Source organism: Colossoma macropomum, unplaced genomic scaffold (assembly GCF_904425465.1).
Source record: "Colossoma macropomum unplaced genomic scaffold, Colossoma_macropomum, whole genome shotgun sequence".
In the NCBI taxonomy this organism is placed as follows: Eukaryota; Metazoa; Chordata; class Actinopteri; order Characiformes; family Serrasalmidae; genus Colossoma; species Colossoma macropomum.
Window position 1 is genome coordinate 26,092,884 of NW_023494789.1, and position 24,417 is coordinate 26,117,300.

The window sequence follows — 24,417 nt, forward strand, 5'->3', positions numbered from 1 at the left end:
TGTGCAGCTACAGGAAGCCAGTGAAGGGAGTGCAGCAGCGGGGTGACGTGACTGGACTTAGGGAGATGGTGGCACTATATCACCAGGTGGAAAACATAGAAAGAAGATGCATCAGTGGTTGCTGCAGGTGCTGGCTACCCATTTTGTGTTGTGAGAAGTTTGAGAACCCACGTTTTGACAAACAGAGAATCATTGTTTTTACTTAGCACAAGAAAAAGCAAGGGAGAGTGAATCCTTACCATCAAAGAAACAAAACAAAAACGGGACAGGTGACAGCAGAAAACCTGACAGCCACCAGTGGTTCTACTACACACTTGGAAAGGGAGGGGTGAGGGAGCTAGATGCCACTAAATCATACACACTGCACCTTTAAGGAGATATTTTACTTTGGTATTCCTGTTCAGCAACAAAGGAAAATGCTTAGGAAAGGTGATTCATATAATTAATAAAAAGCAATAATAAAGACCTTATTGGGTATGTTAACATACAATGACATGCTTTATTCAATTAAATAACTACTACTTTACAAACAAACTCTGAGCCTCAAGAGAGGCTGTAACACTCTATGGGTCAAAGTTAACTGATAACAGCCACAAGGACGTTCACCATAAAATGACTTAAACAGACAACCAGTTAAAGTTACCTTTCTGGATTTTATATGTATATAAGTCTCACTAACAACACCAAAGACCATCAAAACATTTCAGCCTACAACAATACCACTGCCACTGATTATGTCAATGGCTATTAATCAAACCTATGTCTAGATCACATATGTCAAACTCCAGGCTTGGTGAGACACAGCACTGCAGACTTCCACAATCTTCCTCATTAAACACACCTGATTCAACTCATCAGCTAAATAGCAAGGCCTTCATGATTTGAATTCGGCGTGCTGGACATCTCCACAGAGCCGTGGCCTGAAGGAATCCAGTTTGACATGTCTGGTCTAGATGATAAACAACATACTTATGTAAGCAGGTATACAATTAGCACACTGAAGTTTGCACGTGCAGCACTTTTGGCATCTCATATGACAACCTACTGTGAGTCCATCTCAGCATTATAAATCCACTATTTATCCAAATGGGCTTTCAGCAATTCAGAAACACTTATTGCTTATACCAAATATGTAACAGCTCCAAGTTAATAAAAAGGCAAAACAGCTTATCTTGACCTTTTCTATGTTTTTGAGTAACATGATTTTGGTATTACTTGCTATGCTTAGTGCATAGTTTTCACTTTGCTCAAATACAATACACAAAAATAACACATAAACAGAAGATAAACAGAAGACACAAACAGAAGAAAAGATACAATGCACACTGATACACAATTGAAAAAATAAGCTGACTTAGAACTGACAACGGACTACACTGATCTTCACCCAACTTAATCTACTCATAACCACTACTACTAGTTGAGTGACTGCTATGACGGAATGCAGAGAATTCATTGGCTGGTCATTCCCAAAAATGAGAATCAAGCCTGTAGCTGTTTGTGCATACTTGTGCAAGGACAACTTTTGAATCCAAGAAACTGAACCAATGGACAACGGAATATCACACATGAAACCACTAAATGTTTTCCTTCAAGATGTGAAGTAGGAAGAAAAAGTAAAACTACATAAAATAAAAAAACATACAAATATTAACACAATTATTTGCATTATTAAACTACTGTAGATCTTGCAAAGTCACATAGTTTCAAGAATTAAAGTGGAATTCCTCCAATTTTCAAAATTTCTGCATAATTAAATGGTTAAGATGTAAACAAAGTAATTCAGAGTGGATTGATGTGAAATGCTCCGTTCTACAATCCTGTTTTCAAAAACACTGAGCTACATGTAAATAAAAAACAGAATACAATGATGTGCAAATCTTTTTAACCCTATGTTTATTTGAAAATAATACAAAGACAACAGATCAAATGTTGGAACTCAGAAATGTTGTTTTTTGAAAATTTGGGACGGGGACATTGTGTTGTATCACCCCCTCTTTTAACAACACTCTGTAAGGGTTTGGTAACTGAGGAGGCCAACTGCCGTAGTTTTGAAATGAAATATTTTCCAATTCTTGCTTAATATAGAATTTCAGCTGCTTAACAGTTTGGAGTCTCGTCTGTCATATCTTTCATTTAATAATGCACCAAATGTTTTTAATGAATGACAGGAATGCAGAATGTGGTTTAGCATCGTCTTGCTGAAATAAGCTAGGCCTTCCCTGAAAAAGACGTCATCTGGATGGCAGCATATGTTGCTCCAAAACCTGTATATATTGTTCAGCATTAATGGTGCCTTCACAGATGTGCAAGTCACCCATGCCATGTGCACTAATGCATCCCCATACCATCAAGAATGCTGGCTTTTGAACTGTGTGCTCATAGCAAGTCGAATGATCTCTCTCCTCTTTAATCCGGAGGACGCAGCATCCATGATTTCCAAAATCAATTTCAAATTGTAGTCGGACCACAGGAAACTTTACCACTTCGCCTCAGTCCATCTTAAATGAGCTCAGGCCCAGAGAAGGCAGCAGTGTTTTTAGATCCTGCTTTATATATGGTTATGCAAGTTTTAATTTGCATTTGTGGATTTATTGGGCATATATTTCATAATATTTCTCAGTTTCAACATTTGATATGTTGTCTTTGTACTATTTTCAATTTAATGTAGGGTTTAAATGATTTACACATCATTGCATTCAGTTTTTATTTACATTCTGCACAGTGTCCCAACTTTCTTTTGGAAACAGGGTTGTAGAAACAATAGGCAAGCCACAGCAGAGGGGATAGGAACCAGATATCCAAAGTCGCTTAAAAGCTGTTTCACAATATTATTACATGAAATGGTTACAAATACATTCCCTGATGCCTGTTTTAGAAGTACTGAGATAAGCTTTTGGCCTAAAACATCCATTAAACCATTTTTGATGGAGAGGTACATGCAGGGCATTGTGAGGCAAAATAGTATGCAGATAAATATATAATTTTTTCAGATTCACCACTATTTAACCATTATCAACATATAAAAACTCAGGAGTGGCCATTTTGGATAATAAATAAAATAGCTATATTTGCATTGGAGACATCAAGGCCCCTGGTTCCTATCACCATCACTGTAAAGCAATCAATGCACTATTTTATATTAAACACTCTGAATGATGTTTACATCTTAACATTTGAGTTACGCAGAGGTTTTTCAAAAATCAGTGGAATTCCCCTTTAATAAACCTTGGAAAGTGTCTAGTCAATATGTTAAAATATTAAACATTAAACAATTTTTTTTTAATAATGACAGGTTTAGGTCCATGCATGCTTGGGCTTTATCCACTTATTTGAAAGTGGTTATTCAGTTTACTAAAAAAAAATAAAACTGGCTGAGATGAAGATAAAAATAAGAGACGCAAGTGTTAAAACAGTTGTGAAGATTCATGAAAATCTGGATTATTTAAAAAGAAAATCAAAACTCTTATTTACATTCAAGCTGTCTTCTAATTTAACGCATTGGAAAAGACATAATATTTGCAATTATATCACGCTTCACTAAGTTTTCACTATTGTTTTGAACTATTATCTAGGAGTTAACAAATGTTAAAAGCATAAAATATTTAAAAATACAAAGCTATTTTTCCTTTAAAAAAGTGCCTGAACTCACTGCTACATTTTCTTTAGCCTCTTTGTCCTCTACCTTGTGCCAACCAAAGGCATTTTGCCTCATTCAAAATGATGACAAAGTTCTTGTATACCACATATTTCACTTTGCCTTCACTTTCTTCAGTTCCGAACAACAGAACGTAGAATGATCCTGGACACCATTATATGAGACTGTGCGGAAGGAGGTGTGTGTTAGTGTATGTGCGGGTGTGTAGTTGTCTGGAGTCCTGTGGGCACACTAAAGCGTCTCTGGCAGTGCTGGGGTTGGCAAAGGAGCAGACACTACGGCTTGCACTCCAGCAGTATTCGATGGATCTCTTGGAAAGATGGTCTCTCTTTGGCATTCCTGTGCCAGCAACTCAACATGAGCTTGTAGATGGGGTCCGGACACAAGGGCGGCTGCGGCAAGTAGATCTAGGAATGAGAATATACTCATCAATGGTAGATATTTTAAAGGGCTCCTATTCAATGTTTTACTTGTTTTTATTTCTTTTTTCCTTAAGTGCACTTTTTTGTATTTGGCTACATGTGGTTTTATGTACCAAAAACAACTAATTTATTTTTACATGACCATTTCACATGCTCTATAAATCCCTTTAAATAATTTATAATTAAATAAGTTGTGTTTGTTACTGCGACTTTAAGTCTGACACATGTAAATGTGTAAAGTACACAGAATAAACTGTTAATTTCAGATTTAAATATCAGAAAAAACACACTTTGCTTTTTTCTGATATCTGGATCGCACAGCTTGTGAGCCAGGGGTAAGGATTGGTTAGAAGGGTAAAAAGCCCGCCCAGCATTCAAACTTAATTTCCTGGAGTGATGAAGCTCAAATACCTTTGGGATGAATTGCAGTGACGTTTGTGATCCAGAACTAAACATCCAACATCTGTACAAGACTTCACTAATGCTCTTGTAACTGAATGCAATCAAATCAATAAATTAACCTTTATTTAAGCTCAAAGTACACTGGGGAGACCCTCATTTACAATGTAGCCAATACAGAAATCAGGGATTGAGAAGTTACGTAGTAAATCATAGTAGTAAATTAAAATCCTTACAGCAATGTTCCAACATCTAGTGCAAGGAGTATAGGCTGTTACTGCAGTAAAAACCTCCCTATTAATACCTTTGATTGTAGAAGAAATGTTAGATGTCATGCAGTAGTATGCAAAGTCAGGGACCTTCCTTCATTTATTTAATTTCCAGTCAAAATGACCAGTAAACACAAATTATTATTATTATTTTTTGAGATATTTCTGAGGAGATTAGATAGAAAATAATCCACTTGCATAAGAAAGGTAAAGTCAAAGGAAAATAAGTGGGACACTTAACAACCATGCAAAACCCTGTAGACCACCAAAACTGTTACCATCACATAAACATTACTTAAAACTTTCATCTTTGAGAGAGAGGAGAAAATCAAGCTCCATTCTTGCTTCAGATCTGAAAAAATTCACAGGTATTTCTGTCCATCCTTCCACTGTGAGACGACAACTCAACACTATGGGTGTGAAAGGATGTGTAGCTGTTAAGAAGGTGTTACTGAGAAATGGAAATAGGTTTAAAAAGAAAAAATGTGTAAATTAAACAAAGAAATCAAACAAAGAAGCTGCTGGTATTCTCAGAACAATGGAAAGGCCACCCCAGAGTCCAGACCTTAATATCACTGAATGTGTTTGGGATTACTGGAATTGTGAGAAGCAGAAAATGTAACCAATTTCTAAGACTGAACTTTGGGGGTGTGGAAAACTATTGCTGTAGATTTCTTTGAAAAAATGACAGTAAGTCTGCTGATATGAATGGAAGCTGTAATAAAAGCAATGAATAGATACACTTAAAACAGGAAACTGTGTTATTATTTTTCTCTTAAATTGATTTTCTGCTCGTTTTCTAATGATGAATGATGAATAATGTGTGAACATTTTGACTGGAAATGAAATACATAGACTCATCTCTAATTTACAGTACTGTATAATCATCCAAAGTAGGATATGACATGATATGATTTTTCCCCGAATGCAGACTACCTGTCGCCTCTGGTCCCGGAAGAACTCCCCTGTGTTTTCGATGACCTGCTCATCTGAGAGCTGCGAGTACGGCTGCTCCTTGCAGAACGTCAGCGTCTCCCAGAGAGTCACACCGAAAGCCCAAACATCACTGGCCGTGGTAAATTTACCCTGCCAAGTACATACAAAGCCACTGGATCAGATTTACATTTCATTAGCAGTTTTAGTCCATTCAAGCCTACCCACACTGACACAGTATGCCTTAAGCCTGACCATGTCTGTGTATGTGTGTGTTACTGTAAGAGAGAAAATGTTCATAGGCCAGATACATCAGCGTCTCACCAGCAGGATGCTTTCCCAGGACATCCAGCGGATGGGCAGCACGGCTCTGCCCTGGATGCGGTAATAATCTCCACTATACAGGTTCCTGCTCATGCCAAAGTCTGCAATCTTGATGGTGTAGTTTTTGCCTACCAGGCAGTTGCGCGTGGCGAGGTCTCGGTGCACAAAGTTAAGTGAGGAGAGGTACTTCATACCCGAAGCGATCTGGGTGGCCATGTGCTGAAGGTTACTGTAGCTGCAAAGACAAAAAGATACAGAAAACAGCAAATGATTAAGAAACTTCATATTATGTTACATGTAGCAGCAGAAGCATTGTCCTATTGGTTGCTAATATAAGCATAACTACTATATTAACTCTCTTCTTTCTAATCATTTCATGTACACAGCAGGAATCTAGCACTGGTATATTATTATTATTATTATTATTATTATTATTATTGTATTATTTACTATTTATGTCCTACTTTGCTATATGTCCTGTATTGTTGTAAACACACTGCATATTTAGATTAAATCCTGTGGATCATGTACAGTACTGTGCAAATATCAGAGACTGCCCTTCATTTATGTACGTACAAATCAAAAAGGTCATTAAGTACAAATTATTCACTTTTCAGAAGATATTTCTGAGGAGATTAGATATAAAAAAAAACGTTTTCAAAACTGGATTATTAGAATTATTAAAAGATATAGAGAAAATGGGACACCTAACAACCATGCAAGACCTGGTAGAAGTGCTGTTTTGACTGGAAATTATATAAACAACAGGATGGTCTCTGACTTTTGCACATTACTGTTCATTCAGTGGCTGTGTAATTGTATTTCTTTGTAATATTTGCTTACTGTTTGCATTCTCTATTGTCCAATGTACCAACAAGACTTGTACTACTAAATTACCTGAATATGCAAGTGTACTTAGCCAGTATAGTGATTCTGATTCTGATTAATGTCAGTATTAGTTTATTTATATCAGTACTACTCCTATGCGCATGTGCATGTAGATAGCACTCGACTGACAGGACCCAAACGATATGAAATTCTGTAACTGATACCAACACCAACCAACAAAATTTTATATATTAGACTGTAATTTTACATGATATTTTTATATGATGACCCCGTTTACGCCTAGCGTTTAGTATCTGGATTGTATCCTGATAAGATTTTTTCCACATGCATTTACACTCGGTAGTCAAATACATCTTCGGTTAGTCAGATTGAAATCTGAAAACTGGACGGACTGTGCAAATCCGTTGTTATGTGGCAACCAGTTACCAACTGTTTATTAAGTCATCTGCAGTTTGTTTTGCACAGGAGTGTCCATATTGCTATGAAGCTTTTTGTTGCATCCAGTGCCCAAACATGAGCGTCCTCCATATTTATCTTCCTCGTAGACCCAGATCACGCCCCCAGTGACGTACTGCATAGGGAGGAGTTTCAGTTGTGTTTAGAGGTTTTGGTTTTCGAATGCATCTTGGAGAGACGAATGTGTTTACACTGCTATAACGTGGCTCAAATGGATCTCAGACCTCCTCCTGAAGTTTGAGGTGGTTTGAGTGATCAGATTTGCATCTGTTTTAATTGAGTCTTTGTTGGGTCTACGCTTGCATTTTTGTGTGGCTTGGCCTTATGCAGATATAATCCTGATTTTTAAGACGCATGAAGTGATCAGATGTAAACAGGGTACTTGACTGGAACCAAGACTGAGGAAGGAGCTTCCAAGGATACTTTGTAGTTTTGGTTTCTGTAAAGTACTTTTTTGTTGTTATTTTTCATTAGTTCCTTTCAAGAAAATGTTTTTTGTGTTACAACATCCAATTCTCATGTTAAAGTTTTGGATACATTTTACATATCTTTATTATTCTAAACATGATGGAACCAGTGTAGCTGTAAAATATTTAAACAAGGGGGTTTCTCAGTGGCAGAATTGTTTGGTCCTATTGTCTGGAAATCAATCCTGATGTTACTATGACCAAAAAAAGGTAATTTTTGGCAAAATATTTTTGCTGATACTGATAACTGCAAGTTATGAATATCATTCGATACTACCTGACTGTCGGTGCGTTGCTGAGCAGGGCGATCATGCCCTCCGGTTCATGGCGGGACAGGAACTGGTTGAGGTCCCCGTTCTCCATATACTCAGTGATCATGCAGAGCGGGTCTGAGCTCATACACACCGCCAGCAGCCGAATGATGTTGGGATCTTTTAATCGCGACATGATCTTTATCTCTTTCAAAAAGTCATTCCTTTGAAGAATGAGAATGGAGAGATAGAGAAAGGTTTCATTAACAACATCAGTGTTGCAGTAAAAGCATATAACCTGCTGAACGTTCCAATGTTACATGGCAGAACCAACAGCACCAATGCCAGTTTTAAAAAGTATAAAATACAAGATGGTAAAATGAATAGTTCACAGCAAAGGTTAATGGTTAATGGTAGATGAAGATTTCTGTAGGTTTATAGCAATTTTTTGACACTCTGATGACCATAAATAACTTTTTGCATGCTGTTTTAGCTTCACCTGGCATTTTTATTAGCATCTGCTCGCAGCATTTTCACAGCTACGAGTACTGTCTGGTTGTCACTGACATCAAAAGAGAAATCTTCATCCATGTAGTCCTCCATGTCTTCTGCCTCACAAAGATGCACCTATAACACATTGGGCAATCGCAGCCATTTATAAACAATAAACTTGATTGTCCCTGTGGGGAGACTTGTCTTTGACTTAGAATGCTTCTGATCCATCACAATTACAAAACACCATAAATGTACAATTTTTTTGTCTTATTAAAAATATAAATCTTACATTGTCTTTATTATCAGTCAATGCATGAATAAAAACAGGCAGCATCTTTTCACAGAGCACACCAACAGCAGAATCATCTCTAATCATTTCAGCTTGTAGAACTGACCTCTCCAAACTGCCCTTCCCCCAACTTCTCTTTGAACGTCAGCAGTTTCCGTGGAAACTCCTCTACGGCTATGTCCTTTCCTGACAGCAGATCCATGGTGAGGGCTGGCACAGCATACGTGTTGCCTCCAGTTACGCCTTGCAAGTTGACAATGTCTGCCTCAGCATAATGGGGGGCTCCCTCTTGAGGACTGGTCTGAGGAGACTTGGAGGCTGTACTGGTCGATGCTGTGGTGACAGGCACTTTAGTAACTTAAGAGACAGCAAGTAGGATATCAACCCATCAAAAATAGTACTTTCAATTTTAAACAGTTTAGCAGAATATCAAATTCAAACATTTTTCCTCTGTGTCACACAGATGAAACCAGTAGGAGTAGCTATCTTACAGCTTGAATTTTGTCAAGTTAACAGTCTGTCATACACTGTTAGAAATAAAGAAGTCTGTTTAAAAGACCCATGTCTCTTTTTTTCACATTTTATTGTTTTCCCCTTAAGTCAACTTGTTTTCATGGTTTTATGTACCAAAGACTGTGATAATTAATTTTTGCATATCCATTTTCCGACTTCTTTGACCCTTCAAATTAAACAGTTATTGTGCCTTTGAAACTGATACGAGTCTGTTACTGTGCCTTTAAAGCTGATATATGTAAATAACCTCTGTTCTAATAATACTGAAGGTTACTGTAGCTGTTGAGACAAAGACGTTTAGCACATAGCAAATGAACATTAAGAACCTTCATATTATGTTACATGTAGCAGTACAAGCAGTCTAAGGCAGTCTACTGTCCTAGTAGTTTTAATATAAGCATAACTACACAATACAGGACTCTTCTTTCATACCTGTGCATTTGCACTGCAGGAATCTAGACCTTTTTATTATTATTTACTTGCATATTTTGCACAGCTTGAATATAATATTCATGTCCTACTTTACTGTATGTCCTACATTACTGTAAATACACCACATATTTAGTTTAAATCCAATAAGTAATGTACAGTACTGTACAAAAGTCAGAGACCAAACTTAATTTATTTAATTTCCAGTCAAAACAGACAATATGTACAAGTATTTTTTGGCAGATATTTCTGAGGAGTTAAGATACAAAATAAGGTACTTGCAACAGGAAGAAGAGTTCAAAGAATTATTAAAACATACACAGAAAATGGAACTTCTAAAAATCATGTAAAGCCTAGCAGAAGTGTCATTCGGTAACTATAATGACAACAAATAGGACAACTCATTTTTTTTTTTTTTTTAAAGGAAGATCGTGACTGACTGTCCTGTATTGTGCCTCATTCAAAGAGCAGTCCAGGCTGAAACACTCTTCATAACCTCAGTGTGAATGGAAGGTTCCTAAACTGCTGTAGGCTGAATACATGGATACATGTAAGTTTGCTAGTTTTCATGACATCATAGAAGCAGTGAATTTAAATAGGCTTTTTTTGCAGCTTGGTTTCCATAAATTGACTGTACGGACGGTGGAATGAATGGTATGTCCTGAAACTTTAACATTTACATACTATGACAAACTTGTGTTGCTTTTTATTGCATGGGCTTTTCTAAAGCAAATGCAGTGTGAAGATATAGGCACGCAGTTTATAAGAGCGATGGGTGGACTATAAGCTACCTTTACTTATTAGCTACATTAACCTCATATTTCGTGTGCAAACTTCAGAAACCATACACACCCTTGCTGACTAACTACATTTGGAGGAAATGGTATACATCTGATTTTTCCCCAAATTATTCCTTAAAATTCCAGAACTCACCAGTATCCTCTGAGGTCTGTGAGAACTCGGGCAGTTTGCGGACAAGGCGGGAGGGCTCTTGGTAGTCCGGGCCCAGGGGAAATATACGCTCGTAAGTGGAGTTGGACTCCTGCTCACTGGGCGCTGAGGAGGGGTTGTTGTTGTTATAGGTGAAGGTCTCGCTCTGTATTGACAGACTAGCAGTTAGTTCATCGTCCAGCATCCTCCGGGATACCTGGAATACAGGAGCCTCAGTGAAGGAAGCCAGAAGAGCAGAGGAGGCGTACAGAAAGGAGTGCAAAAATTCAAAGTACAGACAGGTTCCAAAAGAAATGGTGCATTGTTTTTATTCCAGACCTTTCACTGTCACAATTGTGACAGTTTTTTATGGTCGGAGGATGACTTTTATAACGGTAACAATAGGCTCCTTAAGTACTGCAATTCAACTGTCTTCATGTTTCCTTGAGCACCAATAGAGTTTACACAGTCGACTTAACAGACAGCTCAGTTTAGCTCATTTCTTAGTTCTGTTCTTAAAATCACTTTCAAAAGAATAAAATTTATTACATCAACACAATAACTGTGTTTAATATATTTCATTTAAGTATCCATGTGGAAATTATCTGAATTTGAATCAGGTACATTGCATGCAGTATTTTGGTGTGAGTATTTGAGAGGTCATTTGGTGGAATTCAGCACTATATTTGGATGACTGTGCAGTTCAGCTCCCACAGTCTAGTTAACTATGCCAGGAAAATATGAATGACTGCATGGCAGAAACCTTACCTTCTCCAGCATCTTCTGCCAGACTTGTCTCCAGAGTATGATGACAATGATGGCCACCAAGATGAAGATGATGGCTACCAAACAGCCAATGAGAATTCGGGTGTTGCTGTCATCTACTTTGTGAATGGGATTATCCCCTAAGGAGGGGATACAAAGGGAAAGAATCTTTTGAGTGAGTGGGCAACATGCTTATGTTGCAGGAGATGCCACTTAATTCATTTATTACCCACTTACACCATAAACGCAACTTACTTTAGGTTCATCTCAGGGTTTTCCTGTAGCCAGTGATCGATTGATTGGATTGTGACAATTGCACACACAACCAAACTGATAACTTTAACAAAGGGTCATTTATTGATAACAGGGTATTTAGGTACTAAATTCTAGACTAATAGGTATGCAGAGAGAAACAGAGACATGAGACTTACTGAATAAACATACTGCAGCTAACTAACCTCAGAAATAGTCATTTTATGGTGTTTGAGCAATACACATACACATTGGAATATAAATACTAGTGTAACAACTGATCTAGGTTTGGAGAAACACAGTGCCGATACAGTATCGTAAAGCTACAGAAGTGAGTGCCTTACTGGCTTAAAGCTTGGGAAGAAGAGCCACAGGCCTGCGTGCTGCTTAGAGAAGGGTTCTCAGGTCACAGCAGAGTCACTGGGCTGTTACCCCAGAAACACCACAAAGACTGGCCTGGAGGAATGAGCACGGTGAACGTCGACTGGCTTGTGTCGGCCTCTGATAAGAATGGCAGGTTCTTCAATTCTTTGGCAATGGCTGGATGATAAAGTTAGGCCACAGTTTCCCACCAGGCTGCTGAAGCAGACTTCTGTAATGGCTTGCAGTCAGCGCTGGTTTACTTCTGTCCGTAACTCAAACTATGCTCACAGATTTTGTTGGCCAGTAAACTTTCCAAATGAATCAATGCCACTTGAAAACAAACACAGCTCGTTTAGACTATTCAGAGTCCAACTATTCAATGTTCAACTGGGACACAAAACCAAAATAAAAATCTAAAATCAAAAATCTGCAGATTTAAAGTGCAAAGGAGAGAGGTCTCTTCTTGTCCTTTCATGGCAGTCACATCTCTCTCTCTCTCTCTCTCTCTCTCTCTCTCTCTCTCTCTCTCTCTCTCTCCCCTTATGTGAACAGACCTCTTGTGGGCAGAGCTAAGGTGGGGAAAAATGGGTTTTGCGCTCAGTTTTTAATGAATATGCAATCTCTTTGTCTATGTCTGCTCAAATTCACCATAAGACAACTTCACATACATAGATTACTGATCATGGTTGCACAGCATTAAGTAAAAGAACATTATAACGCAATTTCATATATAAACATTATCACTGTTTCAATAGAAAACTATTGAGCTTACAGATGTTTATATCTAAAAGTACTCTAATTTCACACCATGGTTATATATTCTAAAAGAACATGATTACTAAGGAAATTAGATTTCTCAAGAAAAGAACATTAGTTAGGGTTAACATCTCTAAACAATGAAATGGAAGTTACATAGCATGGAGTAAAAGAAATGCTGAGTACATTATCTAGTTACTATTAATATTTCCTGTGGATATTTATGGTGGAACCTCCATTATGCTTGAAGTAGGGCATTTTCCATAAGAATTTTCCAAGTTACAACTTTACTTACTTACTTTACTTACTTGTTCTTCAAGGAGTAAGAGAAATTAACATGATTACAAAAGAACAGAGCAAATATGAAGTTAAAACATGACTCGCAGGAATATATTTAACTTTCTATCTTTATGAGATTTTTTAAATAATTAAATAAGAAGCTCTAAACTATCGAAATAATAATTTTGATGAAAGAAATTACAGTTTGAGAATCATAAAAAAAATTAAACAGTAGGAAATCTTAGTATTAATTCACATTGACAATTCTGCATGGAGAAATATGAGTTACACATTGATATTTTACAGAGACAGTTATTCTTTAGCAGTTCAATTAGGAGAGGAGAGTCACTGAATTTAGCATTTGATTAAAGATTGGCATGTCACAGTTTCCCAGAAAACAGGAGTATGAAGCTGAGTTTTAAGATTAGTCTTTGAAAAGGGCCTAAAGGATTTTACAATCTCATGGATTGCATTCAAGGTTTTTGCAAAAGGGGATTTAGAAAGCAGGTTAGCGCAGCAGGCTCACGGTTATCTGGTCGTCTTATCTCGGTCTTTGTCAAATGCCTTTCTCTGTAGGGAGATGAGATGTGTGTGTGAGGAAGAGAATTTCCAAAAGTCATAAAACGCAGTTTGTATCTAGAATTTACTTTTGTAAATCAAAAGTCTCCAGACATACTAGGTGGGTTGAGAAGAGAGAGACAGTTCTGAGGTCAGGCCCCGCATTGCACAATGTTACCATGAGGTGAAAGAGACAGCAAAAGAAGGGGGCTGGGAAAGTCCTCAGAGGATTCTGGGGCCATTAAACTTGACTGGTCAGATTTGGCCCAGACAACCTGGTGCCTGGTGATTGCTCTTTGTATCTTTTTCCAAAAGGCTCTTATTAGTTTATGAATAAAATAGCCAAATCCGTTGAACTTAGGAGAGATTTATTGGGTCAGGGATGTGTCTATAGAACCTACTGTAGTAAAACGGAATGATCAGCAGGAGGTCTAACCTGGTTGTGTGCTGGTTGGAGGGCCAGTCTTCGGGGGGGCAAGAGTGGTGTTATACATTGCTGTATCTGGAAAAGCAGAAGCACATATAGGAGTGAAACTTCTGTGAATTCTGAGGAATTAATTTGTTGGCTAGAAACATACTATGTATATAAAGATATGAGATATTATTGATTGATTTGTTAACTGTGCAAATAAAGCATCACTACAGTCATAATGATGAACATTTTTAACACAGCATTTTCAAGCTAACCTGACTGGAAGGTGATTTCGCTGAACATCATCCAAATGTCAGAGAAGTAATACTGGCACTTGATGGCACTGGCCATGTGGTTGTTGAGGGATACGGTGACAAAGCGGGCGCTGGGGTTCACATCATCCATTACAGGGCTGAATGAAACAGGGGTAGGTTCCCAGTCTGACTCCGAACGGAAATAACAAACCACCTTCTGGAAGGTCTTAACTCTTCGAGAGAACATGTTATTACAGTGCACCTGAAACAGGAGGAGGAGCAGAGATAGAGAGAAGTGTGACTCATAAGATGAAAAACTAGGTAAAGACCTTAAATCACATTCAACTCTCTTAAAAAATAAAATCTTCTTAAATATCTTCCTTCTCGGACTAGAGGTGTGTGCAGGACTGTTTTTTAAGTCAGGCTTCCGCAAGATTTCAATTCGCTCCTGCCCAATCCCGCAGAAAATTGGAATCATTTGTCCCGCTCCCATCCGCAACTGAAACATTTTGGCCTGTGCAGGTCTGTCAAGGCAAACTGACATCCAATATCTGACACAGTCTATTCACAAATACATTATCCTCTGCTGAAATAACATGACAGTCATGGTCATCAGGCTCACTGTGAAGCAACTTCACCATATGCCATTTATTCCCAGTAAACACTAAGCATGAATTAAACCACAGAACGGTTACTGTCATTGTTTTGCTGGGCTCGGCAGCTGTGGCCATCAGACTGAAGGCTCCTTCGTCTCTGTGAGCTACAAGAATTGTTCACGTGATCTGTCTTTAGACTCTTTAGAATGACTTCAATCATTTTAACTGCTTTCATTTTATATATATATATATATATATATATATATATATATATATATATATATATACATATATGATTTAGTTGTCTTTCTACTTTATTTAGGCTATTCATTAATTTGCGGGATTTCTCTTCATGTGTGCTTCGGCCGCTCCTGCCTGCAGTGGGCTGGTTTCCCGCCCACTCCCATGCACAGCACTGAAAATTAGGCCCGCGGCACAAGATATTGTGGCATGTCCCACGGGCCCAGCGGGAAAATGCACAAGTGCAGACTTCTAAATGGAACAGATGAGGCGGTGACATTAACTTTCTTAGAAGAATATTTGTAAACGTTTTTCAAAAAATATTTAGAACCTTGAAAATTTTCTTTTGAGTATCTAAAGGGGCCACATCCTACATTTTTCTTATATTTTATTTTTGTCATAATTCATATTTACATGACCATTTTCCAACTTCTCTTTATTCTTTCTCCCTTAGAATTAAATATGCTCTTTTGTTACTTTTTGTTATATATATGTGCGTGTGTGGACGCGGGGGAGGCGTGACTATGCAGAGCGCCACGGGTGGCAGCGGTAAGAGACTTAACATGTAAATAGTTGTTATTTTGGCTTGAAGATGTGTTAATGTGCTGTGTTAATGTGCTGGGCTGTGGGGCTGATTGGTTGGGTTTGGTGTGTACCATGAATGAGAGATGAACTACCCTGCCTCACTGCTGTTAAGATAGTGCTGACCCCTGCTGCATGTAAATAAAAGGGCACTCATTTAAAGCACAGTGTTTCTTGCGTCATCTACTTCTATATTGACGCCATAATGTATATATGTATATAGCTCTGTTCTGACTGTTTTTTCCGCTTTATGCCTCATTCAAAAAACCAGTCTGGGCTGAAACGCTCTTGTGAACAGGTGGGGCTAAAGTGTGACATCACAAAAACAGTGAATTCAAAACGGGCTTTTTTTACATTAAAACATTAATAGTGCTTATATACAGTAATTAAATACTTTTATATAAACAAAAAATTCCATTTTCTATGACACAGGTCCTTTAAGAACACACTTATTAACATCTTAGTGTATGTCTTGAGATCCTTTGTAAGTTTGTTTCTTTAGAAAGCTTTCATGAAACAGCTAAATGAGTCATGAAAAGGCAGGGGAACAACACTGAAACAAGGAGAGATGGGACGGGCCCATGCTGTAACAGAATACCTTCATGGTGGTGAAATTGCGGGTTCGGTCGAACTCAAACATGATCTCTACATATCCACTGGGGAAGCTTTCGTTAGTCCAGCCCACATAGTCATAGCCAGGCCACACGTTGTAGACATGACTGACAGTAAAATCATCCAGACCACACATACCATCTGTCAACTGCCCCAACCCTTCTGTCATACTACAGAGGGAAAGAGAAAGAGAGAGACAGAGAGAGAGAGAGAGAGAAGGAGAAATTGATTCGATTAGGATCCACAATGATTCTTACATTCTCCACATAATTAGTCCCACATTTTTAAGCAAACTAGGAAAATCAGTGCAGCATTAAAATTAAACATAAGGGTGGGTGATATAGAAAAATATAACATTATGATACTTGAAGGCATTTACATGATAAATACATATCAAAGTATTTATAAAGTTTGTGAACAAGTTGGAACAGACAAAATGCACCAGAAAAAAGTAGTGTCACATTGTAAACAGGTTATGAAAATCACTATAATTTTTTTCAGTTCAGTGTTCACAGAAAGCCAAGCATAATGATCCAATAAGCTACCTGTTACTATGCACTGACTATACAGTGGTTGCTATTTACAAGCCCTCTATAACTGATTTAAATCTCTCTCAGTACTGTATATTTACACATGAAGCTGTTCAGTCTTCTCAAAGTACTGATGATACTCATATTTTTACTGTCAAAAAAGCCTTCACTATTGTAAGTAGCAAAAACATTCACAACAACACAAATGTAAAGACATTTTATTCCAAGTAATTTTGGAGCATTTCTGTTGGTCCGTTCATTATGAAGATTTTGCACAATGTAATAGACAGCTGCTGTGCTCAATGATGTAGCAAAATTAAAATATAAAAAAATGGAGATACATGCTTTCTTTGGCAGCAGTGATATGCAGTGATATATTTATCATAGTATTATTATATATATTGCCCACTCCTAGTTATGCACAATTTGGGTTTACATAGTTGATCCTGGAGATGATTGCTCTGACCAGTTTCACCACTAGGTGCCAGCACTGTGTTAGTATTTACCCATACCTTCACCCAATGCTCAAAATGAGGTCTTTCATTTAGTGGCTTTATGACTGTGAGAGTGTGGGCTGTTCTTTGTGGTACTGCACACACACACACACACACACACAGTGTCATGGAAGGCATTGTTCAGGAAGCCATGAGTCAAATCCTTCCATGAACACCGAAACCACGCTCTCATCTCCGTCTCTTGCTGTAGTCATAGCAACCGGATGCAATAACAGTGCCACTCTGGTCACCCTTCATCTGAACTGATCTAGGGTCAGTTTGCCTTATCCCAGGCTTTCAGTAACCCACACAGACCTACTCCAAACCCTGAATTAGCGTAGGAGGACCTAGAATGCTATGGACATAGGCATGTTAATGTTAAACACTGCTTTGACAAACCATATTTTACATAGGATCTGCAAACAGACAAGCAGTTCTTCCTGTTATTGTAATGAGTCACTAGGTTTGAAATAGACAATAGTTTTAAGGTTAGTTTGGATTAGTCTAAGCAGGAAGGCAAGTTACATAATTCCTTCCTGACTCCACAGCTCCTTCTCAGGCCCATAGACAGAGTACTGACCTGTAACTCATGGCACCATCGTATACAGAGTCATTCAGGTAAATAAGCTGGCCATGGAGGGTCATCTGCTGGCCCAGTGGTGCATTGTATGACACCAGCCCATCTGGAAATACACAAAGGACAATACTGTAAACTGACTCAGAATAAACTCAATAGGTAAACTGCAACAATGAAGTAACTATACTAAGAAAAATGGTAACCAAAAAGGGAACGACATAACAGTTAAACAACTGGTGTATATCATACATATGCAGTTTAGACAGCAAGAAAAGTGCAGTGGAGAAAAGGCTGATGCGTGTATCAGTGGCTCTTATGCCCCATTCATCCTGAGTCACATTAAAGCTTACTGCTGTTCTTAAGTCCACCATTAACACGCTTCATTATCTGTTCACAATCTAACAGAGCTTTAGAGAGCAGTTTAGAGTGGTTTAGGTCACGGTGAGCTGAATGTGTCCAGCTGCTGTCCGCCACTGTAGCTGTTTATTCTTTGATGAACATTAGTGGTTTCACTGATACACGGTTCAACCTTTTCCGTACTGCCCTTATCTTGCTGTCTGCTATAAATGAAACACACCTAGATAGCACCCAAGTAATAATTGTTTAGAATCTCTAAACCAAGACACTTATCATGGCGGATGTGACTTTCTGTCTCGCTCTCAGTTTTCCCCTTCTCCCATGTATAGTCAATCAGCCAACATGCTCTGTTCCTGAAGTTTGCTTCTTTAGTATTCCATTACTAGACTAATGTGGTAAGTAATAGAAGCATATATCTTCCCTGTTAATATTACTGCATGCCTAAATCATCATATTCTTGACTTTAACCATGTTGAGCTGTTGAAGTAATCTCAAATAGACTTGTTTATGTGGTTTCTGACACTTTAAGACATACTTCTACAAAAATGGACAACAGTATGTTGCATAGCTAAAAACAGTAGTAGCAGTCACCTTGAAGCGTGTGTTTTGTCTGTACTACATTTACATTTACATTTACAGCATTTAGCAGATGCTCTTATCCAGAGCAGCTTACAAAAAGTGCTTTGTCTGTCCAGAGAAAGTATCTTTAAAAGTACTCTTGTACAGGGCTGAAAGATTAATCATTGTTTCATTGTTTTTATGTCAAGAGAGTAAACCTTTTGAATAACAAGAGCTGTGTTTTTTTATTCTAGCCTACATTACCAATAATGCTGTCTTGTCAAGTTTTAAGTGGGGAAATTTAACCTAACAACAGTGAGCTGCCTATGATGTGTGTTACTGATGGACTTGAGAACAGCAGTAGTTTTAATGTGACCCTGGATGAATGGGGCATGACAGACATTGTTGTCAAGCCAAACAAACAGTGACTGCTTTTATGAGCTTAATCATTAAGCTTTATGAGGTGGGTGTCAGTTGGTTTTCAGTAGGAGCAATGAAATCACAACTCTTAGTCAGCACACAAAAAAGTGCAGTTGGTACGTTTTTCTTATCGCATAACAACGGCTGACCAAAGAACGTAGCCAGGCAACTTTTATAATAATAAGATTTTTAAACTAGTGTTTTACAGAGTAATAAAATGAACTTAAAGTCGTGAAAATGAAACTACAGTATGGTTTTAGCTGAACTCAGCTTGTGATCATACCTAGCCATTCACACCCGTAGAGCTCCACGCGCATACACACATTCATGGAGTGGTCGATGACAGGCATGAAGCGCACAAAGCGCGCAATGATGGGTGGCTCCAGGTCCTTCAGGACAATGTCATAGGCATTCCTGTTCCCCTCGATCACCTTCAACACAGCAGCATCACACAGTCACAAAGCCATCTGATGATTTGCACTGTATAATACAGTTCACATATAGTCAATATAGCACAATTGATTTAAAAGACATTAATTAATCCATAAATCAGTCAACTCCCAGCACAGTTTCAACTATTCCCTGCCCCAAAACTAATTAGCAAACTCTTTCTGAACTGGATCAGGTGTGTTGGGGGCAGAGAACACGTGAAACTATGCAGGGTAATGTGTGTCAACAGGACTGGAGTTAAAATCCACAGTTTAAAAGACTAGGGCCTTAAGGTAAGTCCAGACTTTTAGTTGGTACTCCTAGACCTCAGTAACTCAGGCTGTTTGCACTGTTTTCCATATAAAAATTGAATAATAAGCCTTGGGTCTTAAATTGTTAATAAAGAAAAGACACCTAAAAAGACCATTCCAAGATTGCATTCCAAATAATATTGGGCCATGTCTATTGGTCCATTCATCAGTAAAAAAAGAAGTTACAAAGACTTTCAGCAATAATATGGAAATAACCTTTGTTCTGAATGTCTGCTAGAGACTGCAGGAACAACACTCCACATCACTTCACATTGTTAATAGGTAGGCTAAACAGCTGTAGGCTGAATGGGCTGTCATATTTAAACGGATCATGGTAAGGGCATCAATATGTTAGGCTATGTTCACATTACAAGCCTCATTGCTCAAATTTGATTTTTTGCTCAAATCCAATGTCTCTGACACGATGGTTCACACTTGTTTAGGTAAGTGATTCAAATCTGTCAGTAATGTGAACAAACCGGTGTCCTGAAATGACCCGCATGTGCACATCCTACTCAGTAACGTCACATGAATGAATCATGTGCATCACGTACATCATCAGCAAACAAACTAATGAAGAATAAGCCTTCGCTGCTTAAATAATTAACTCTGATCGGCTCTCAGCTGTTCATCTTTAGTGTAAAACAAAGGCAAAAAGGGTGAGATGTGTTGCTTTTCCACCGTTTACAGGCTTTAACTTCTGTTAGTAGAAAAAGTAGAAAAAAAGCACATGAATTCTGATCTGAGCGTTCACATTAAGGTCGCATGTCCACGAATCAGATACGTATCCAATCTAGGACCGCATATGAAAGTGGCTCAGGCCGGATTTAAAAACGACCAGATTTGCGTGTCCACACAGCCCTGAAACATTAGATCTTAGTCGCTTCAACCTGGTAATGTGAACAAAGCCTTGGTGTGGGCCCTCTGAGTACCAGATGTGGATTTAATATGGATGTGAAGGAAGGTGGAGCCGTCTTTGTTACAGACCTGCTTTCCTTGACGGTTACGCCAGGAGATCCAGCGGCTGCCATCCCGGCTGTATTTGATCTTGTAGGTCTGGGCAAACTCGTTTCCAATGCCCCCCGCGTGGCGGCCTTGTGTGCCCACCAGGGTGATGAAATGTAGGGAGCGAAGGTCTATTTGCAGGAACTCTTTCATATTCTCCGGTTCTCCAGTGATCTCTGGACACCATGCACCGTCCCCCTCTTCAGAGTCAAGTCTGCAACAGCGCATAACAGCACACAAAGTGAAAACATGCCACAAACTAATCTAAAGCTGTTCATTCTGGGATGAGGGGGAAGTGTTAATGGGACAGCTTAGTCTAAATGACACCGACATTATTTGGGGGTAAACATAAATGCATTCTTCCACTGAGGTTTGGAGGAGACCACTCTCATTCACCATGATGTGATTTTCTTCATAATGAGATTTCGTAGAGAAAATACACACACATACAGCTTACCTGCCGTATTTTGCTGCTGTTGAATCAGACCACTGACTAGAAGCTGAAATGTCTTCATCTAAAATCTGCCCCCCAGACATCCCTAGCGGGGATCGACAAACAGCTGTGGAAAGAAATTCGTATATGGGCATCAATTTTAGGTGAAAAGCTTTCAAGCATTTACACATAAGCATTTAACTCCATTAGATCAAAAATTCTTTAAGATTATGAAAAAACACTAAATAAGGTGCGCCCACTGTCATATTTTTGCCTGGTTTCAATACTTTTTTTTAAATGCGACTCCTCACTTACCATTACACAAGTGGCCATTCACAGCATAAAGGCAGGAGGGAACAGTGAGGAGTCAATTTTTCAGTTTGAGCGCACTTTCCCTTCAGCTAGGTTAGCCTCAGTGTGCACAATGACTAGCCAAGCAAACTTTGCAATGCAAAAGGTTTTAACAACATTTTTCTGACTATAAAGTTTGGTTAGAACTGTGGTACTGCCTTTCTTTTTGCTGTTGTTAGTCATGTAGCCAATAGCTTGCTAACTAGCAAGCTAGCAGAGTAGCTAACTAGCAAGCTAGCAAAGTGATAAAGATGTATCAGTAGTCATGAATAACAGATGAAGTAGTTTGTAAACAAAAGCCCAGCAAATCGAATGTTACGGTCTTGAAATATTAAGCATTTTAAAGTGTTGTACTGCTATGGCTTATACGCAGCTTTGTCTGCCATGTTGGTTTGAAAAGGGAATTGTGTCAAGTCACATTGAATTGTCTTAGCTGTCTTACAACAACTCTCAACAAGAATACACATCTGGAGACAACTTCTGGTGCTGGTGAAATAAACCCCAAACAAGACTATACCCCCTGTAAAAACTGCCAAAAAATTCCTCGTGTCTGTACTTTTCTACTAAAATCAATAGCCAAAATGAGTTAGGTAGCAAAATGTTATCATTAGCTAATGGAACCGTTTTCCTCTTGCAAGAAGTAGCTAACATTTATTTTTACTGCATGTAATGTGTTCTCTGCACACATGGCACACACTATGCTTAACTTTTTTGGGGGGAAGTTTTAATGCTAAATTCTAACTTATATCACATTCATACTTTTGACAGGCCTGTTGTATATTAGACAGTGTTGCTGACTGCACCAAGCCCCCTACTTTGAACTTTGCCTTCACAAGGTCTTGGACTGGTTTAGAAATCTGTGAGTTTAAGTTTGTTTTCACCCTAATAAGTTTATGGTTTTTTTTTACCCAAATTTAGCCCTAAATTACTCATGGTTGTCCACAGACGTTCTCATCTCGAATACATGTCTGGCCTTGTGAGACAAAGTTATGGGCAGTTTCATTTTCATTTTTCATTTTCTATCATTTTAAGACTAATATAAAACGTTTTCATAAAAATGATTAAAATGCAACCAAACTTAACTTATGGCAGGAAAAAAATAGAAGCATAGAAAAATATCATAACCTTATGAAAACGTCAGGAGTCAAAAGTCTGTTTTTTTCTCTTGTAAATGTAATTGAGTACAAGTATTCAATTTAGTTTTAAAATGTGTAAAGTTTTGTTTGTTTTTCATTTTTTTAAATAAAATTAAGGACCGTAACAAAGTACAATCACTTAAGTATTTTGCACCCCTGCCTACAGCATAAGTTCCCAACCCTGGTCCTGGGGGTCACCTGCACATTTTAGTGCTTACTCTGCTCTAACACATCTAGTGAGTTCTTGTTAATCAGCTGATAAAATGAATTAGGTTGTGTTGAGAGCATGATGACACTATAAAGGGCACAGCAAGGGGCCATCAAGACTAAGACTGAGAAGCAGTGCTCCACAGTATAGAAAAATTGTCACTTATTGAAAATATTCCTATCCAGCAGAATGTTGATGCAGAGCTCAAATAGCAAAATCAGAGCTGAAATAATAATAAATAAACCAAACGTCTGAGGGCAGGACATGTTTCTGAGGGAAAGGCCTGGCTTTAGTTTGAGGTAAAACTGAAAACACCCTTCTCTACCATCCCCAACGATGTGGTTACCCTACAGAAATGTAGCGGGGAAATATATCATACTCTTTGGCTCACGAAATTAGTGCAGCCACCAGACGTCCTCGTTTGGGCTGAAACACTGGTGAGAACTTGACGGCATCTCCTGTGTGGTCTCGGCTCTTTTATTTTCTTTACAAGGACGTGATTAAAGTCCACCCACCTCCTGAGAAAGTCTTTAAGGGCCTTTCTGTAATTTAATCCAGTTACTTTGGAGATTCTGGGGTACAGTGTTAACATTTATGAGCTAGAAATAGAATTTCATTACATGTGGATGCTGCTTGCTGTAAAAACAAATGATGGTGATTCTTTGATCAATATTATTACAGTGTAGCACGGAGAAAAAGGAGGAGGATTTATACAACTTTATGGTTCATTTCCGTTTGTCTGGCCATGACTGCATTAGGCATCACTGCTGGGTGGCACAATCAAACACACACACACACACACACACACACACACACACACACACACACTCAGCAGGATGTGCTGGAACAGATGAAACAGATCACTGGCACTGTATTGCTCTCTGATGGTTTGAAACCAAAGACCAGTGAAGGCCAAGGCTGGACGACTGTAGTTCTGACTGAATTACAGTGCTAGTTAAAAGTTTTATGCATCTAGTCATAAAAGGCTTTTCCTTATTTTTACCATTTTCCACATTTTAGAACAGCAGTCAGGTCAACAAAATCACAAAATAATATTTATGGAACAATGCAGTGACCAAAAGAAGTGGTAAACAAATATTTAGCGTTTAATTTATGTAGCTGTTGAAGGGAAAAAAACAAATTTTCTTTTGTATTGAAATGAAAAGTCCATATAGGAAAATTAACTGCAAAACAGCCATGTCACAAAAATCACTGCATTTACATGTTTCAACGTTAGTGTTTCAGCCTGGACTGC

The 24,417-nt window shown here is 38.3% G+C and overlaps 1 protein-coding gene across 2 annotated transcripts in view; it reads right to left on the reverse strand.

Annotated features, from left to right (window-relative positions):
• Positions 1-3,184: 3,184 nt before the first annotated feature.
• The window catches only part of ddr2a (discoidin domain receptor tyrosine kinase 2a), a 51,834-nt gene continuing 30,601 nt past the window's right edge, over positions 3,185-24,417 (reverse strand). Inside the window, exons 3-17 of one of the 2 annotated variants that reach the window (XM_036570675.1) lie at positions 21,492-21,594; positions 21,017-21,248; positions 19,573-19,720; positions 17,958-18,060; positions 16,340-16,523; positions 14,345-14,585; positions 14,094-14,159; positions 11,453-11,565; positions 10,688-10,901; positions 8,919-9,145; positions 8,528-8,655; positions 8,055-8,252; positions 6,006-6,240; positions 5,685-5,834; positions 3,185-4,065 (exon numbers count right to left, since the gene is read on the reverse strand). In XM_036570675.1, coding sequence (XP_036426568.1) covers positions 3,934-4,065; positions 5,685-5,834; positions 6,006-6,240; positions 8,055-8,252; positions 8,528-8,655; positions 8,919-9,145; positions 10,688-10,901; positions 11,453-11,565; positions 14,094-14,159; positions 14,345-14,585; positions 16,340-16,523; positions 17,958-18,060; positions 19,573-19,720; positions 21,017-21,248; positions 21,492-21,594 — 2,474 coding nt within the window. In that variant the 3' untranslated portion in view covers positions 3,185-3,933. Of the gene's footprint in view, positions 4,066-5,684; positions 5,835-6,005; positions 6,241-8,054; positions 8,253-8,527; positions 8,656-8,918; positions 9,146-10,687; positions 10,902-11,452; positions 11,590-14,093; positions 14,160-14,344; positions 14,586-16,339; positions 16,524-17,957; positions 18,061-19,572; positions 19,721-21,016; positions 21,249-21,491; positions 21,595-24,417 lie in introns of both variants that reach the window. The other variant, XM_036570674.1, reaches the window with a different exon arrangement.